The 15,665-nt window shown below is 41.2% G+C and overlaps 1 protein-coding gene across 10 annotated transcripts in view; it reads left to right on the forward strand.

Annotated features, from left to right (window-relative positions):
* Window positions 1-15,665, forward strand: part of GAB2 (GRB2 associated binding protein 2) — a 177,851-nt gene that overhangs the window by 107,619 nt on the left and 54,567 nt on the right. For all 10 annotated transcript variants that reach the window (XM_043452645.1, XM_043452646.1, XM_043452649.1 and 7 more), the window contains one exon: window positions 8,438-8,738. In XM_043452645.1, the coding sequence (XP_043308580.1) occupies window positions 8,438-8,738 (301 nt within the window). The remainder of the gene's footprint in view (window positions 1-8,437; window positions 8,739-15,665) is intronic.

The following is a 15,665-nucleotide window of genomic DNA, read 5'->3' on the forward strand; positions in this document are numbered from 1 at the left end:
CATTTCTCTGGGATAAATGCCCGGGAATACAGCTGCTGGGTCATATAGCAGTTGCATGTTTATTTTTTTTAAAGAAACTGCCAACATCTCTCCACAGAAGACATACAGATGACCGAAAAACACATGAAAAGATGCTCAACATCACTAATTATTAGAAAAATGCAAATCAAAGCTATTAATACAACGAGGTATCACCTCATACCAATAAGAACGGCCATCATCAAAAAAAAAAAATCTACAAATAGTAAATGCTGGAGAAGGTATGGAGAAAAGGAAACCTTCCTACACTGTTGGTGGGAGTGTAAGTTGGTACAACCACCACGGAGAACAGTATTACAGTTCCTTAAAAAACTAAAAGTAGAACTACTGTATGACCCAGCAATCTGACTACTGGGCATATAGCCAGAGAAAACCATGTTTCAAAAAGATACATGCACCCCAGTGTTCATTTTAGCGCTGTTTATAACGGCCAGGACATGGAGACAACCTAGATGTCCATCGGCTGATGGATGAATAAAGAAGATGTGATACCTGTTAATATAGACAATGGAGTATTACTAAACCATAAAAAGTAATGCCATTTGCAGCAACATGAATGGACCTAGAGACTGTCACACTGAGTGAAGTAAGACACACAAAGACAGATATCTTACGATACTGCTTCTATGTGGAATAAAAAAGGGTGGAAATGAACTTGTCTACAGAATAGAAGCACTGATGTAGAAAGCAACTTACGGTTACCAGGGGATGGAGGGGGGATGGAGAGAGTGGATTAACATATACACACCACTATATATAAAACAGATAACTAATACGAACCTGCTCTATAGCACAGTTCAGTTCAGTTCAGTGGCTCAGTCGTGTCTGACTCTCTGCGACCCCATGAATCGCAGCATGCCAGGCCTCCCTGTCCATCACCAACTCCCAGAGTTTACTCAAACTCATGTCCATCGAGTCAGTGATGCCATCCAGCCATCTCATCCTCTGTCGTCCCCTTCTCCTCCTGCCCTCAATCCCTCCCAGCATGAGGGTCTTTTCCAATGAGTCAACTCTTGGCATGAGGTGGCCAAAGTATTGGAGTTTCACAGTACTCTGTAATGACCTATGTGGGGAAAAGAACATTAAAAACAACAAAAAAAGTGGAAATATCTATCTGTGTAATTGGTTCACTTTGTTGTACACCTGAAACCAGCACAACATTGCAAAGCAACTACACTCCAATAAAAATTAAAAAAGAAACTGCCAAACTTGTTTTCCAGAGTGGCTATATCCTTTTAGATTCTACCAGCAATGTTTGAGTGACACATTTTCTCTGCCTTATTGCCAGCATTTTTGTGTTGTTACAAGTTTTTAAAATTTTAGCCATTGTTGCATTTGTGATAATATCTTTTTGTGGTTTTGTGTTTCCTGAATTGCTGATGATGTTGAACTTTTCGTATGCGTATTTGCCATATGTATGTGCTCTTTAGTGAAATGTCTCTTCATGTTCTGCCTAAGTCCTACTTGGACTATTTCCCTTTTTAAACTGTTGGGTATTGAGAGTTCTTTATGTGTTCTCCATACTCTCCTTTGTCAAATATGTAGTTGGCAAATATTTTCTCCCACTCTATAGCTTATTTTTTTAGCCTCTAAAGTTTTGAATTTCAGTGAAATCTTAATTTATAAACTTCTCCTTTTATGGACTATGCTTTTGGTGTCTGGTCTAAGAAGTCTAAGAACTCTTTGCTTAGCACTAGATACAATGATTTCCTCCAATTTTTTTCTAAATGTTTTATAACTGTATATTTGAGTTCATGATTCATTTTGTTTTTTTGTTTGTTTGTTTTTGTTTTTTTCATGATTCATTTTGAGTTCATGTTTGTATAAGGTGTGAGACTTAGATCGAGATTCACTTTTTTCCCTGCTATGGATGCCCAGTTGCTTCAGCATCAGTTATTGAAAAGGCTGTTCCTCCACTGAATTTCTTTTTCACCTTTGTCAGAAATCAGTTGAACATATTTGTGTGGGCTTCCCTGGTGGCTCAGCTGGTAAAGAATCCACCTGCAATTGCGGGAGACCTGGGTTCGATCCCTGGGTTGCAAAGATCTCCTGGCGAAGGAAAAGGCCACCCACTCCAGTATTCTGGCCTGGAGAATTCCATGAACCGTATAGTCCATGGGGTCGCAAAGAGTCAGGCACAACTGAGCGACTTTCACTTTCTCTGGGTTCTGTGTGTGTGTCTGCCAGTATGACATGGTCTTGATTTCTGTAGCTATCCTGTAATTATTGAAATCTAGTGGGCCTGCTTTTCCCCTTTTAGCTACTATTTCAAAGTAGTTTTAGCTATTGTACTTCTCTGCCTTTCTCTGTACATTTTAGAATACTTCTACCTACATCCATAAAAGCTCATGCTGGGATTTTGATTAAGGTTGTGTTACATCTGAACATCAGTTTGGGGAGATGTACTGTGTTGTGTCTTTCAATCCATGAACATGGTGTGCCTCTCCATTTAGGTTTTTTAAACTTCCTTTTATCAACATTGTATATAGTTTTCAGCATACATGTATTGAACATGTTTTGTTAGATTCATGCCTCTTTTGTGTTCTTTTAATGATTATATGAATAAATGGCCTTGTATTTTCATTTTCTATGCCCATGTGTGTATTTGATAGAATACAGAAGTAAATCAATTTTTGTATGTTCATCTTGTCATGCATACCTTGAAGATATTACAAATTAGATTCCAGACCACCACAATAAAGCAAACATTGCAGTCATCTGAAGTTTTTGGTTTCCTGGTGCATATATAAAAGTTATTTTTTAAAAAATGCTGTCACCTGAGCTTCGTCAGATCACTGATCACAGATAATGATTAAAAAGTTTGCAATATGCAAGAATTACCAAAATGTGAGACAGACACATAAAGTGAGCAGATGGTGTTTGAAAAGTGGCACCAATGGGTCTGTTGGACACAGGGCTGCCGCAGACCTTCAATTCATATAATATGCAACACCCCCAGACTGTAATAAAGCCATGCTCAATACAGTGAGGTTCGCCTGTATTTTGTGACCCTGCCAGACTTGCTTACTTGTCCTAGGATTTTTTTTCCTGAATTCCTTGGAATTTTTTATGTGGACAATCATGCCATCCACATAGGGACAATTTTTTTCTTGCTTTACAATTTATATGCCTTTTTAAAAATTGAAATATAGTTAATGTATAATATTATATAGTTTACAGGTGTACAGCATGATGATTCACGATTTTTAAAGGTTATGTTCCACTTACAGCTCTAAAATATTGGCTATCCTCCATTGCGTTGTGCAACATGTCCTTGTAGCTTATTTATTTTATATGTAATAGTTTGTACCTCTTGATCCCCTACCGCCATCTCACCCTACCCTCTTCCCTCTTCCCACTGGTAACCACGAGTTTGTTCTCTGTATCTGTGAGTCTGTCTCCTTTTTGTCATATTCACTAGTTTATCTTTTGGATTCCACGTGCAGGTGATACCATGTGGCGTTTTGTCCCTCCCTGTCTGCTTTATTTCATTTACCGTAATACCCTCCAAATGCAGCCATCTGTATGCCTTTGTCCTCCTTTGAGAAGTTAGTAAAGTCTCCTCTGTTTATGGAATTTTTTAGGGTAGAATACTAGAGGGGGTTGCCTTTTCCTACTCCAGGGAATCACTCTGACCCAGGGATCAATCCCACGTTCTTGTGTCTCCTGCATTGGCAGGCAGATTCTTTACCAGTGCGCCACCTGGGAGGGCCCTGAAGCATATTAAGCACTAAATAAATATTTGTTGCGTGGATGGATGGATAGATGGATGGCGGGAAGGAAACATAAACATAAATGAGGCCAAGGAGATAAGAGCAGTTCAAGTTAGTAATGTTTAGCAAACACCTACCATGGAGATTCAGAGAGGAGTAGGAGGAGATTTTATTCATTGTCTACTTGGGAAGAAATAACAAATACTAAAATAACTGTAATATGTTGTAAAAAAAAAAATGACATGCCATGAGAAGTTCATAAAAAGTGTTATGAAGGTTCGGGGGAAGTAGAGATTCATTTCAGCTGAGGCACTGGAGAAGTTGTCTTTGGAGCTAGATTCTATGGAGTTGCTTATATTTGCTTCTGAATTATGTGGTTTCCAAAAAAAAAAAAAAGTACATGAAAGTTGGGGCAGCGGGTGTTGTGGCAGAATAGGGATGTGAATCTGAGACCAGACTGGATGGCTTTGCCTGCTCTGTCATAAATTCATCAGCATTTTGTTCGCAGCCGTTTATCAGCCTCCACCATTTCTTGCAAGCAGAACCTGACGGGCTCCGATGTTATCTGTTCGAAACACCTTTTTCTTGTTTATGACAGTGTGTGTATGTGTGTTGACGTTTGCACCTGCACCCCAGTGATTTGGAGACAGTTCTTTCTACAGAGCCAGGCCCTAAAAGAGGATACATCAACTGAAACACACCCTTCAATACCTTTAAAAACTTCTCCATGCTATCCACACACTTGCGTTATGTACATGTACCTGCAGCTTGCACACACACAAGTGCACAGAGAGTTTTGAACACAGTGGCCTGGGCAAGAGTTTAGGCAACTATGGTTGAAGGTACTCAGGTTTATTTTCCTCAGCTCTATCCTATACCTTAATCTTCACTTCCACCTAAGGCTTATTAGGCAATAGTTATATCCCCCTGACCTTCTGGATTCTGTCAGGAGTTCATGTAAGAAGATGATTCAGCCTATGGCCATACCACCCTGAACGTGCCTGATCTTGTCTGATCATGAAAGCTAAGCAGGGTTGGGCCTGCTTAATACTTGGATGGGAGAAAATGATTCAGTAATTAATCCAGTACCTACTTACTGATAACCACCGATGTGCCAGGCTCAACTGTAAACGCAGAGAATGTAGCATGGGATAAAAAGAACCAATACCTGCCCTCATGGAGTTTACATTCTAGGAGGTGGGTGGAATCAGCAGCCATACGGTGTTTTAGGTGGTGTGGGTGCTGGTGAGATCAGCATAGCAGAGTAAGGGGGAGAGAGTGTGACGGTCGGGCAGCCAGGAAAACAGTAACAGGAAAACGAAACAGTTCAAATGTCTGTCCAGTAACGTGACATTTAAATAGTGACTTGATGGAAGGCATAAGCAATGGGAATATCTGGGGAAGGAGTATTCCAGGCAGAGGGAACAGCCAGAGCGGAGACCCTGAGGCAGGCGTGTGCGGCCAGCGTGGCTCAAGCAGAGTGGACGCGGCAGAGAGGGGCAGGGCGGAGAGGGTGAGAGTGTGGGTGAGGGGGTGTCGCCCGGGGCTCACTGGCCACTGTGAGGACTGTGGCTTTTCCTCTGAGTGGAGTGGAAAGCCAGAGGACACTTGGTGCAGAGAAGCGCTGTGCCCTGATTGACAGCAGCTTTCATGTCGGGAACAGATTGCCGGATGAAAGCACAGAAGCAGGAAGGCGGCTGAACGGTGGACTCGACAAAGCGTGTAACCATGGAGGTGTGGAGAAGTGACCAGGTTGTAAATGTATGTTTACAACTGTTCGGACCAACCGGATTTGCTGTTGGGTTTAGGAGTCGATGACTGACAGCAAGATTTTTGGCCTGAGCAGCTGGAAGGTTGGAGCTGCTCGTAACTGAGATGGGAAACATTGAAGGAAGAAGAGACTTGGAGGATAGGAAGAGCTCAGTTTAAAGGAAGTTTGTGATGCCAGGGCTTCCCTGGTGGCACAGTGGTTAAGAATCTGCCTTGCAAAGCAAGGGGCGTGGGTTTGAGCCCTGGTTGGGTAGCTAAGATCCCACATGCCGTGGAGCAGCCAAGCCTGAGTGGTGCTACCTCGGAGCCCTCACGCACAGCTAGAGAGTCCATGTCTCGATGAAAGATGTCATGCGACACAACAAACTTCCTCATGCCCCAGCTAAGACCCGATGCAGCCAGATAAATAAAATGTATTTTTAAAGAAAGACTTGATATACTATCAAGGGTGAAACAGACCACCAGCCCAGGTTGGATGCATGAGACAAGTGCTCAGGGCTGGTGCACTGGGAAGACCCAGAGGGATGGGAGGGGGAGGGGGGCGGGAGCGGGGATCGGGATGGGGAACACATGTAAATCCATGGCTGATTCATGTCAATGTATGGCAAAAACCACTACAATATTGTAACGTAATTAGCCTCCAACTAATAAAAAAAAATAAATAAAGACTTGAGATGCCTATTAGTGAGAAGCAGGTATGAGACTCTAGAGTTCTATAGACGGATATGGGCTGGAGCTATAAATTTGCCAATTACAGCAGTTAGATGACTTTTAAACCTGTGAAATGAAATAGAATAACCTAAGAGGTGGATATAGAAAGAGAAGAGTCTAAGAACTGAGGATGGGGCATTCCAGCCTTTAGAAGTCAGGGAGACGAGGAGGAACCAGAACTGGAAACTGAAAAAGAGAAGCTGGGAGATACGAAAATTGAGAGTGAGCACTGAAGCCAAATGAGGAAAATGCTTCAAAGAGAATGGAATAGTAAACTATTATCAGATGTTGCTGAGAGATCAAGTCAAATCCAAAAGTTGCTTTAGAGTATTTGAACTCTTTAAGACCTCTGTTGAGGGAGGTGGGGGTCGGGGGCAGCCTGCTTGTATTGCTTCCAAGAAAATAATGGGAGGAGAGGAAACAACGATTAACACTATAGAAATCTCTGAGGTTTTTCGGTAAAGAGGAGCAGAAAACTGGGCTATAGTTGGAAGGGAATGTGGGATTAAGCCAAACTTTGCATTTTTTTTTTTCCTGAGATGGAACAAGTTGGTGTCCTGGTGGGAATGATCCTAGGAGGGAGGGAAGATGCAGTGATTGCCAAGATACAGTGATGTCCCCATGTAGTGAGAGGGGGTGATGCTCTAGTGGAAGAAAGTGGGCCTTAAACTGGGTGAACCATCCATGCTGCATAGTAATAAACTACTTTGCTATAATGCAGGCAGATTGGTAAATACAGTAATGGAACATGTGTCGATTCTCTTCTGCTTGCTTGTATATTCACATACCAAAGAGTGGAGGTGCTACAGGTTTAAAGAGGGTGAGGTTCAGATGATTGTCAAAGAGCAAGAGAAAATCACGGACCAGATAAACGTAGTCAGACTGTCGCAGCGTGAGGGCTCACTTGAGCTTAAGGTGAGAGCAGCCAACGTGGTTGTATGATTTTCTCCAGCTCCGTACAGCTGAGTGGGAACAGGCAGAGTAGGCTAATCATTAGACTTAGTCAAGGGTTATGGTTTCTCAGAGAAAGAGAGGAAGAGAAGCAAGAGAATGATTATAATGATGGATACAGGAACAAGGCAGGTAGAAGGAAGCGAGGCTGGAGATAGAAGGTGAGGGTGCAAAGTGCCAGGATTAATGGAATGGAGTCCCAGTGAGGTCTGAAGAACCGTGATGACAGTCAGGTCCTTGGCATTAGTGGCGCTTTAGGGTTGCATCATAGTGCTTTGTGTGCAGAATAAACCCTGTAAGGTAGGTAGGACAGTTGGTGATGATATTCTATTCTATAGATAAAGCAGTGATTCTCATTCTATAGATAAAGCAAGCTCCAAAGAGTTATTAACTTTATCTAAAAATCACACAGCTAGTCCTTGGTGAAGCATAGACTCCACCCGAGGCTGTTTTATTTGTGATATCTTTTTACCACTTTGTGTGATGTCTGCTTACAGATTCCTCAGTCTCACTGAAGAGATGGAATGTAGAAGACAACATAAGGAAATGCGTAACTGAGTGTTAAATTCCATAATATGGCATGACATAAGGAGTTTATTCATTCAGGAATATATATTGAGTGCTTATTATGTACAGGGCTGTATTATAAATACTAGGGATATACTATTATCCACTATATATAGTGGTTGAGATGGGGGAAATCCTGAAGTTATGTGCTTCAGGGAAGTTTTAGAAGGGTTTCTATGTGATTCTTCCAAGGCATCATGATTGGGTAAAAGCACCAGGGACTGAAAGCTTGGAAACTTTTTTCTCTGCTACTTGCTGTATGTGACATTGTTGCTTCCACTCACTCTGTCTTAGTGGGGGACTCCGTCCATAAACTGAGATGTTATGGTTTTGCAGGTTCCACCCTGACTAAAAGTCCTGTGAGTTTGAGGCTGTATTCTAGCTTGATGGGATAATTGTATAAAGTGTTTTAGTCCTCATCTGACCTCTTGATCTGAAAAAGTGGAAATGCGGTATCTCATTTCATAGTGATAAGATCCTGTTTCAGTAGTGAAATGCTGCGTTAACGTGTCTTCTAAAGTCATCCGCTGTTTTTGAAACTCTGGGGAAACACAAAAAGGAGATAGAGGTCACGCTTGGCCAGCAGGTGCAACAGTCCCCACCCTCAGCCTGGTGATATCTGAGGACCTGTGAGAAGCTTTGAAGTAATTCATACTCTCCCCCTCCTCTCACTCCTTCCCGTGCAGGCCTGGAAGAAACGCTGGTTTATCCTGCGGAGCGGCCGGATGAGTGGCGACCCCGACGTCCTGGAGTACTACAAGAATGATCACTCCAAGAAGCCCCTGCGCATCATCAACCTGAACTTCTGCGAGCAGGTGGATGCAGGCCTGACCTTCAACAAGAAGGAGCTGCAGGACAGTTTCGTGTTCGACATCAAGACCAGCGAGCGCACCTTCTACCTGGTGGCCGAGACGGAGGAGGACATGAATAAGTGGGTCCAGAGCATCTGCCAGATCTGCGGCTTCAACCAGGCAGAAGAGAGCACAGGTACGAGAGCCTTCTCGGGAGGGACCAGGGGCCTCCTGGCAGTGGCTGGGCCCCTGCGGCCAAGGCGACAGCCTTCAGACTCCTTGAACGAGCAGAGCGGGCTTCAGCGAAAGGCTGTCCTCTGAGGTGGAGGAGAAGAAGTAGGCAGAGGGTGAGAGTGTGAAGGGGTTGGCCGCAGAGCAGAGGGCCTCCTAGCCCCGAGTCTGCTCACATGGAAAGCAGGCATGTCGGGCTTATGAGGAAGCTCAAGGTACTCGATGGTATTTCTTCAGGCACCTCCACGCCACGCCGTTTCTCAGGTCTGCCCTCTCTCCCCTCAGCTGTCTGGCTCTCTGTGCCTGGTTAACTTGTCAACCACACGTGGGGCAGCTTGCACCTTACTCTCTTCTTTGATCCATCCTCTGTCCATTCCTGTCTTCTGCTTCCGAACAACCTGCACAGTTATACTTTCCACTTTTCTGGCATGGGGAGGTGTGGGATTCTTTGTAATTACTGTTGATGTACAATCCACTGTTCTTTATGTTTCCCTGGGAATGGACACATGAGAAGGGGGGAGTTCTGACTTGTGTTCGGATTTTGTTAGCCTTCACAGAAAGAGTAGCTCAACATTTTTAAGTGAGGCTTCAGTTGCAGACTGCTCTTTGACATTTGTTTGGTTTCATCCCCAACTCTAGGATGATTGAGGAGTAGGGTTTTTTTGTGTGTGTGTGTGGCAGATGGAAAGCCTAAGTTAGTAGTTTCCTAAACCTGGTTGCATATCAGAATTAAAGAGGAACATTTTTTAATGTTGATGCTGAGGATCCATATCAAATCAGTTAGCTAAGAATGTCAGGGGTGGGACCTAGGCATCAGCCTTTTAAAGGCTTCACACCGAGTGGCAAGGGTCTGGGACTCAGCATCCATATTCTGTAAATAATTGAAGGCCACATACAATCTCTGATTCCTATACCTGTTTTCTAAACTTTTTAGAACCCTTTAAAAACATGAAAACTGTTTCTAGCTCATCAACATCAGCCTCATCTGGGAACCTATTGGAAATGAAGATTCTTAAGCCCCACCCAGACTTAGTGAATCAGAAACTCTGGAGGTGTTTTAACCAGCCCACCAGGTGATCTGATGCACGGTTAAGTTTGAGAACCATTGATTTAGACTCTTAATATCAGAGTGGGATTTATGGACGAACAGCATCAACCTCTCCTGGGAACTTGTTAGGAAGACAGAAGACTTCTGCTCAGACTTACAGGATCAGAATCGGCATATTTTTTTAAGTTTCTTATTCTGAAATAATGTTGGACTTAACAGAAGAGGTGCAGAACTGTACAGCAAGTTCCCATGTATCTTTCATCCAGCTTTCCCTAACGTTAACACCTTTCTTAACCAGAGTATAGTTGTCAAAATGTTGATTGGTACAATACAGTTAGTTGCAGTGTGTTGGGATTTCACTTGTTTTTCACCAGTGTCTTTATTCTGTTCAGGATTTGGTCCAGGATACCATATTAGATGTGGTGGTTCTGTCTCTTGGACCTCCAATCTGGGATGCCAGTTTCTCAGACTCTCTTGTCTTCTTTGACTTTGACACTTTTAAGGCATACTGGCTAGATATTTTGTAGAATCTCCCTCAGTTTGAATTTGTATGATGTTTTTTCATGATTAAATTGAGGTTTGGGGGAGACTACCACAGAGGTAATGTGCCTTTCTCTGCATGTTGTATTAGACACATGGTGTCAATATGCCTTATTACTGGTCATGTTACCTTGATCACTTGGTTAAGATGGTATCTGACACCTTCTTCCACTGTAAAGCTGCTATCTATGCTTTCATAATTAATAAATGTTTTGGAGGAAGTACTTTAATGATGAGCAAATACCCCATTTCTGCTTAAACTTTTGCCCACTAATTTTAGCATTCATCTGTGGATCACATTTGCAACTGTTATTACCATGGTATCCTAGTGAAATGTTCTATCTCCCTCAGGATTGTATTAAGATACCTAGGTGATTTGTAGGCACATTAAAATTTGAGAAGCTCTGGTCTGGATTATTTGTTCACAAACCTGGTGGGTCATCAGAATCACCATAAAAGCTTTCATCTTTTAATTCATGGGTACTGATTCAGTAGGTCTGACTTACAGCTGCAAAATAGTTTTGAGAAACTCCTGCTACAGAATGGGAGGAATTATTTCCAAATCATATCTGATAAGGGTCTAGTATCTAGAATATAAAAAGAACTATTACATCTCAGTAACAAGAAAAATAACCTCATTTAAAAATGGGTAAAGGATCTGAATAGACATTATTCCAGAGAAGATATACAAATAACCAGTAAGCCCATGAGAAAATGCAAAGATGTTGGACATCCTTACTCATTAGGGAGATGTGAAACAAAGCCACAATGAGATAACACTTCACACCCACTAGGATGACTGTAATCAAAATATGGACAGTGACCAGTGTTGGCAAGGATGTGAAGAAACATACTTTGCTCATGTATCCCACCTCATATGTTGCTGGTGGAATGTAAAATGGTACAAAGGAACCTGTTTACAAAACGGAAATTGATTCACAGATACAGAAAACAAATTTATGGTTACCATGGAGGAAAGGAGGGTGATAAATTGGGAGATTAAGATTGACACCTACCCACTATTGTATAAAAAGACAATAAGAACCCACTGTATCGCACAGGGAACTTGGTTCAGGACTCTGCAGTGACCTGTATGGGTTTGGAGTCTAGAGGAGAGTGGATTTGTGTATTCCCTGTACAGCAGAAATTAACACAACATTGTAAACCGAATATACTCCAGTTAAAAAAAGTATGTGTGTGTGTGTATGTATATGTATAATGTGATATATATATATATATATATATATACACACACACACACACACACACACATATATGGTCACATTTTCATCATCCATTCATTCCTCAGTGGACCTTTAGGTTCTTTTCATGTCACTCCTACTGTAAATAATGCTGAAATTAACATGAGGGGGCAGATGACTCTTCCAGACAGTAACTTCAGTTCCTTCAGTGATATATCCAGATGTGGAATTACTGGGTTGTATGGTTCTACTTTTAATTTTTTTTTTTTATTATTATTTTTTTTTCCAGTGGGTTTTGTCATACATTGATATGAATCAGCCATGGATTTTAATTTTTTGAGTAAAACCTCCATACTGCTTTGCATAGTGGCTGTACCAATTTATATTCCCACCTCCAGTCCACAAGGGTTCCCTTTTCCCCATATCTCTGGTCACGCTTACCACAATCTTTTTGATACTAGCCATTTAACAGGTGTGAGGTGGTATCTCATTGTGGTTTTGACTTTATTTGCATTTCTATACCTGTTGACTATTCAGATATCTTCTTTGGAAAAAGGTCTATTCAGGTCCTCTGCCCATTTTTTAATCAGATTATTTGAGATTTTGCTATCAAGTGATATGAGTTCCTTGTGTATTTGGGGTATTAACGCCTTATCAGATATGAGGTTTGCAAGTATTTCTCTCCCATTCCTGAAGCTGCTTTTTCATTTTAATGATTGTTTCTTTCTCTGTGCAGAAGCTTTGTAGTTTGATGTAGTCCCTCTTGTTTATTTTTGCCTTTTCTACTTGTGCTTTTGGTGTCACATCCAAAAAAAAAAATCATTGCCAAGACCAATGTCAAAGAACTTTTCCTCCATGTTTTCTATTAGGATGTTTATAGTTTCAGGTCTTACATTTAAGTCTAATGCATTTCAAGTTAATTTTTGTGCATAGTGTGAGATTGGGTTTTAATCTTATTTTATTTTATTTTTTTGCATGTAAATATCTGGTTTTCCCAATACCATTTACTGAAGAGACTTTTCTCCTTTGAGTATTCTTGGCTCCTTTATGAAATGTTGACCATATACTGGGGCTTTTTGTTCTGTTCCACTTGTCTGTGTGTCTGTTTTTTTATTAGTATGCCAGTACCATGCTGTTTTGATTACTATAGCTTTATAATATACTTTGACATCCAGAAGTGTGACCCCTCCAATTTTGTTCTTTCTCCACATTGCTTTGGCTATCTGGGATGATTTGTGGTTCCATATGAATTTTAGGATTGTTTTTTCTATTTTTGTAAAAAATGCTATTGGAATCTTGATGAGGATTGCACTGAATCTGTAAATGGTTTGGGGCGGTATAGACATTTTAACAATGCAGATTCTTAAAATCCATGAGCACAAGTTATCTTTACATTTATTTGTGTTGAAGTTCTTAATTTTTGAGCGAGGGGCCTTGAAGTTTCACTTTGCACTGGGCTTTGCAAATTATGTAGCTGATTGTGCCTGGACTAGATGTCCTTCTCTAGGAATTCTGTGATCTTCCTTGAGTAAGGATTATGAAGCCCCATTTTACTCTTAAATTCTTTGGTATAATTTTTGCTCCCTGGGTGAAATTTTTGGTTCTACTTGACCAAATCTTTGTTATTATAGCTTTTATGGATTTTGTTTTTCATTTTATTTTTGATGGAGGAATAAAATGCTTATGCAAAAAAAAAAAGAAGAAAATGAGGAAGAGGTTTTTAAAAAGCAGGAGAAAAAAGCCAGAGACCCTCTAGTCTCAAAGCTTTCATAAATGTGAGAAGTAAGTCCAAGAAATACATCAGATTTTAGGAAATATGTATAATGGGGTTGGGGAGGAACCAGAAAGCAAGTTACTTTAAACTGAACTATTCTCTTGTGGGATTAGAAGTGTCCCTACAAAAAAAAATTTATCCTTAAAATGTAGCAAAATTTATTGTTGGTGCAAATATCTTATTTTTAAATCACATATTTAAAAAACAGTTATTGTCTGAATCTCTACTTTTACTATATAGAATTTAAGTATGATTCAAATTCAAATGTGTATAACCGCATCATCTGGGCATATTTTCTTTTGGTAGGAATATCCATTTGTTCATTCATACATTGTTCATTCACTCAGCAGATCTTTATGGAAGACTTATTCTGTGACAGTCCCTGTCATAACCACTGAGGCTACAGACTATAAAGATGAACAGCAGAGTTGCAGCACTCAGACATCATAGTCTAGTGGAGGGAACAGACATAACCAGACAGTCCCAGGGAAGTTCTATAACAGAAGCATCTCCACGGATGGAGGCACCAGCCCACGCACCACCAGCTCAGCGAGGGAAGGAAAAGAGGGAAAATATTAAGGAGGCGACAAGTAACCAAGTCAGTGTTTTTCAACGGCTTTGTCTGTTAGACAATATATTCCCTTTAATTTTTAACTTCTTTTATAAGGGATTATTTAATAGATGTCTAGTGGGTTAATTATCAGAGCAAGAACATTAGTTGTCTATGATCGAGGTTTAGGATTCTTTGTGAGATCTTTCTGATGAAAATAAGTGGATTTTCTTCCTCTGGTAGAATCTGGTATGTAACAAGATTCAGCTACATAATAGGTTTTGTTTTAACTTAGAAGCACTTTCTAAAAGTATATCTTATCTATAAAACCTTCAGGTAAGGAGTGGAAGATTAATCATCTAAGTCAGTGTTTCTTTTAGAATCAGGATATGAGGAAAAGCAGGAAGGAAGTTAACATTTGACTACCTACTTTTGCTGAAGTGCTTTATTTCATTTAATCAACTGTGTTTCCATTTCTTTCAAATAAAAAAAAGAGTGCTATTTTTTAATCCATGCCTAACACTCCAGGACTAAAGCTCTTGTCTGTCATACCCATGCATTGTCTGGGTTCAGACAGACTCTCCAGCCCTCGTCTGCCTAAGTTTCTTCCTAAACACAGCGCCACTCTCCTGTTGCTGGGATTTGTCCACCTGCCTCGTGTGAGACGCATCCTGTACTTCATAGGTAACCCTCAGTGACCACAAAAGGAAATAATAGGGGCTGTGTACTGAGCATCTACCCTTTGTAAAATAGGGTATGTAAAATACATTCTTACTAAAAATTCACAGTAATCCTTTGAGGTAGCAATGATCTCGACTCATGGTCACAGCTAGAAAATGATGGAGCCAGGATTCTAGTCTAACCCAAGTCTGACTGCATTCTCACACGCCATCTCTTTGCCCCGGACCTCCTGGAATGTGAACATCAGCCAGAGCCAAGCCCTGTTGTTTTCGCCCCTGTGGATACCACGTAGTAGATTGAAAGCACTCTTTGACCCCTTCCACCAGGGTTCTGCAGCTGGTTCAGGTTTCCCTCCTCACCAGTCCATATTGCTGAAATCCTTGGGCTGGAATATTCCAAGAGTTTAGTAACCTGTAGAGCTTTAATCCAGCCATCAGTCTCTATTGGTGAGTCTGTGGTGGGTGGGTGAAGGGGGTGCCTGAGCTCACATCCCAACTCTGGGATGATGTGAAGAAGTCACTTGATTGAGGGCTTAGTTTCATTTCTTCAAATAGAGAAAATCTTCTTTTCACCCACTGGTTCTGTTTCTCTATGAGCTTATCAACACAGACCTTAGACCACTGGCAGCCCCTCAAGTTTCGTATTTCCCAGTGGCGGATTCACGTTGTAGTCTATGCAGAGGCGTCCCCAAGACCTGTGCCGTCCATACCTTCACTTGTTATTGGTCCTGTAGAAATTCCTTCCCATACAGAGCCTCCTTCAAGTACATATTCCTTGTTTCTTTTTTTTTTTAAAAAGAGTTGTGATGGGATCTGTCGTTAAAAAAAAAAAACTTGTGTTTTTCACTTTCAGCTGGAAGGAGTTCTGTGGCAGATGGAGTCTTTTTTTAATCCTTCTTGCCACCCCCAGCTTCTTCTTTCTGCTACCACTCTCCAGTTCCTCACATATTTCAGCCAAAAATGCTTAGGATAAAACCTGCCTAGTATCAAGACCAAACCAAGAGTGACACGGAGTCTGAATATCAACCCAAGGGTGGGGAAAACAGCCTCCTGATAGAGAACTCTTTCCAAAAGGAAACCAGGAATGACACTCAGGAA

Source organism: Cervus canadensis, chromosome 29 (assembly GCF_019320065.1).
Source record: "Cervus canadensis isolate Bull #8, Minnesota chromosome 29, ASM1932006v1, whole genome shotgun sequence".
Classification (NCBI taxonomy): Eukaryota; Metazoa; Chordata; class Mammalia; order Artiodactyla; family Cervidae; genus Cervus; species Cervus canadensis.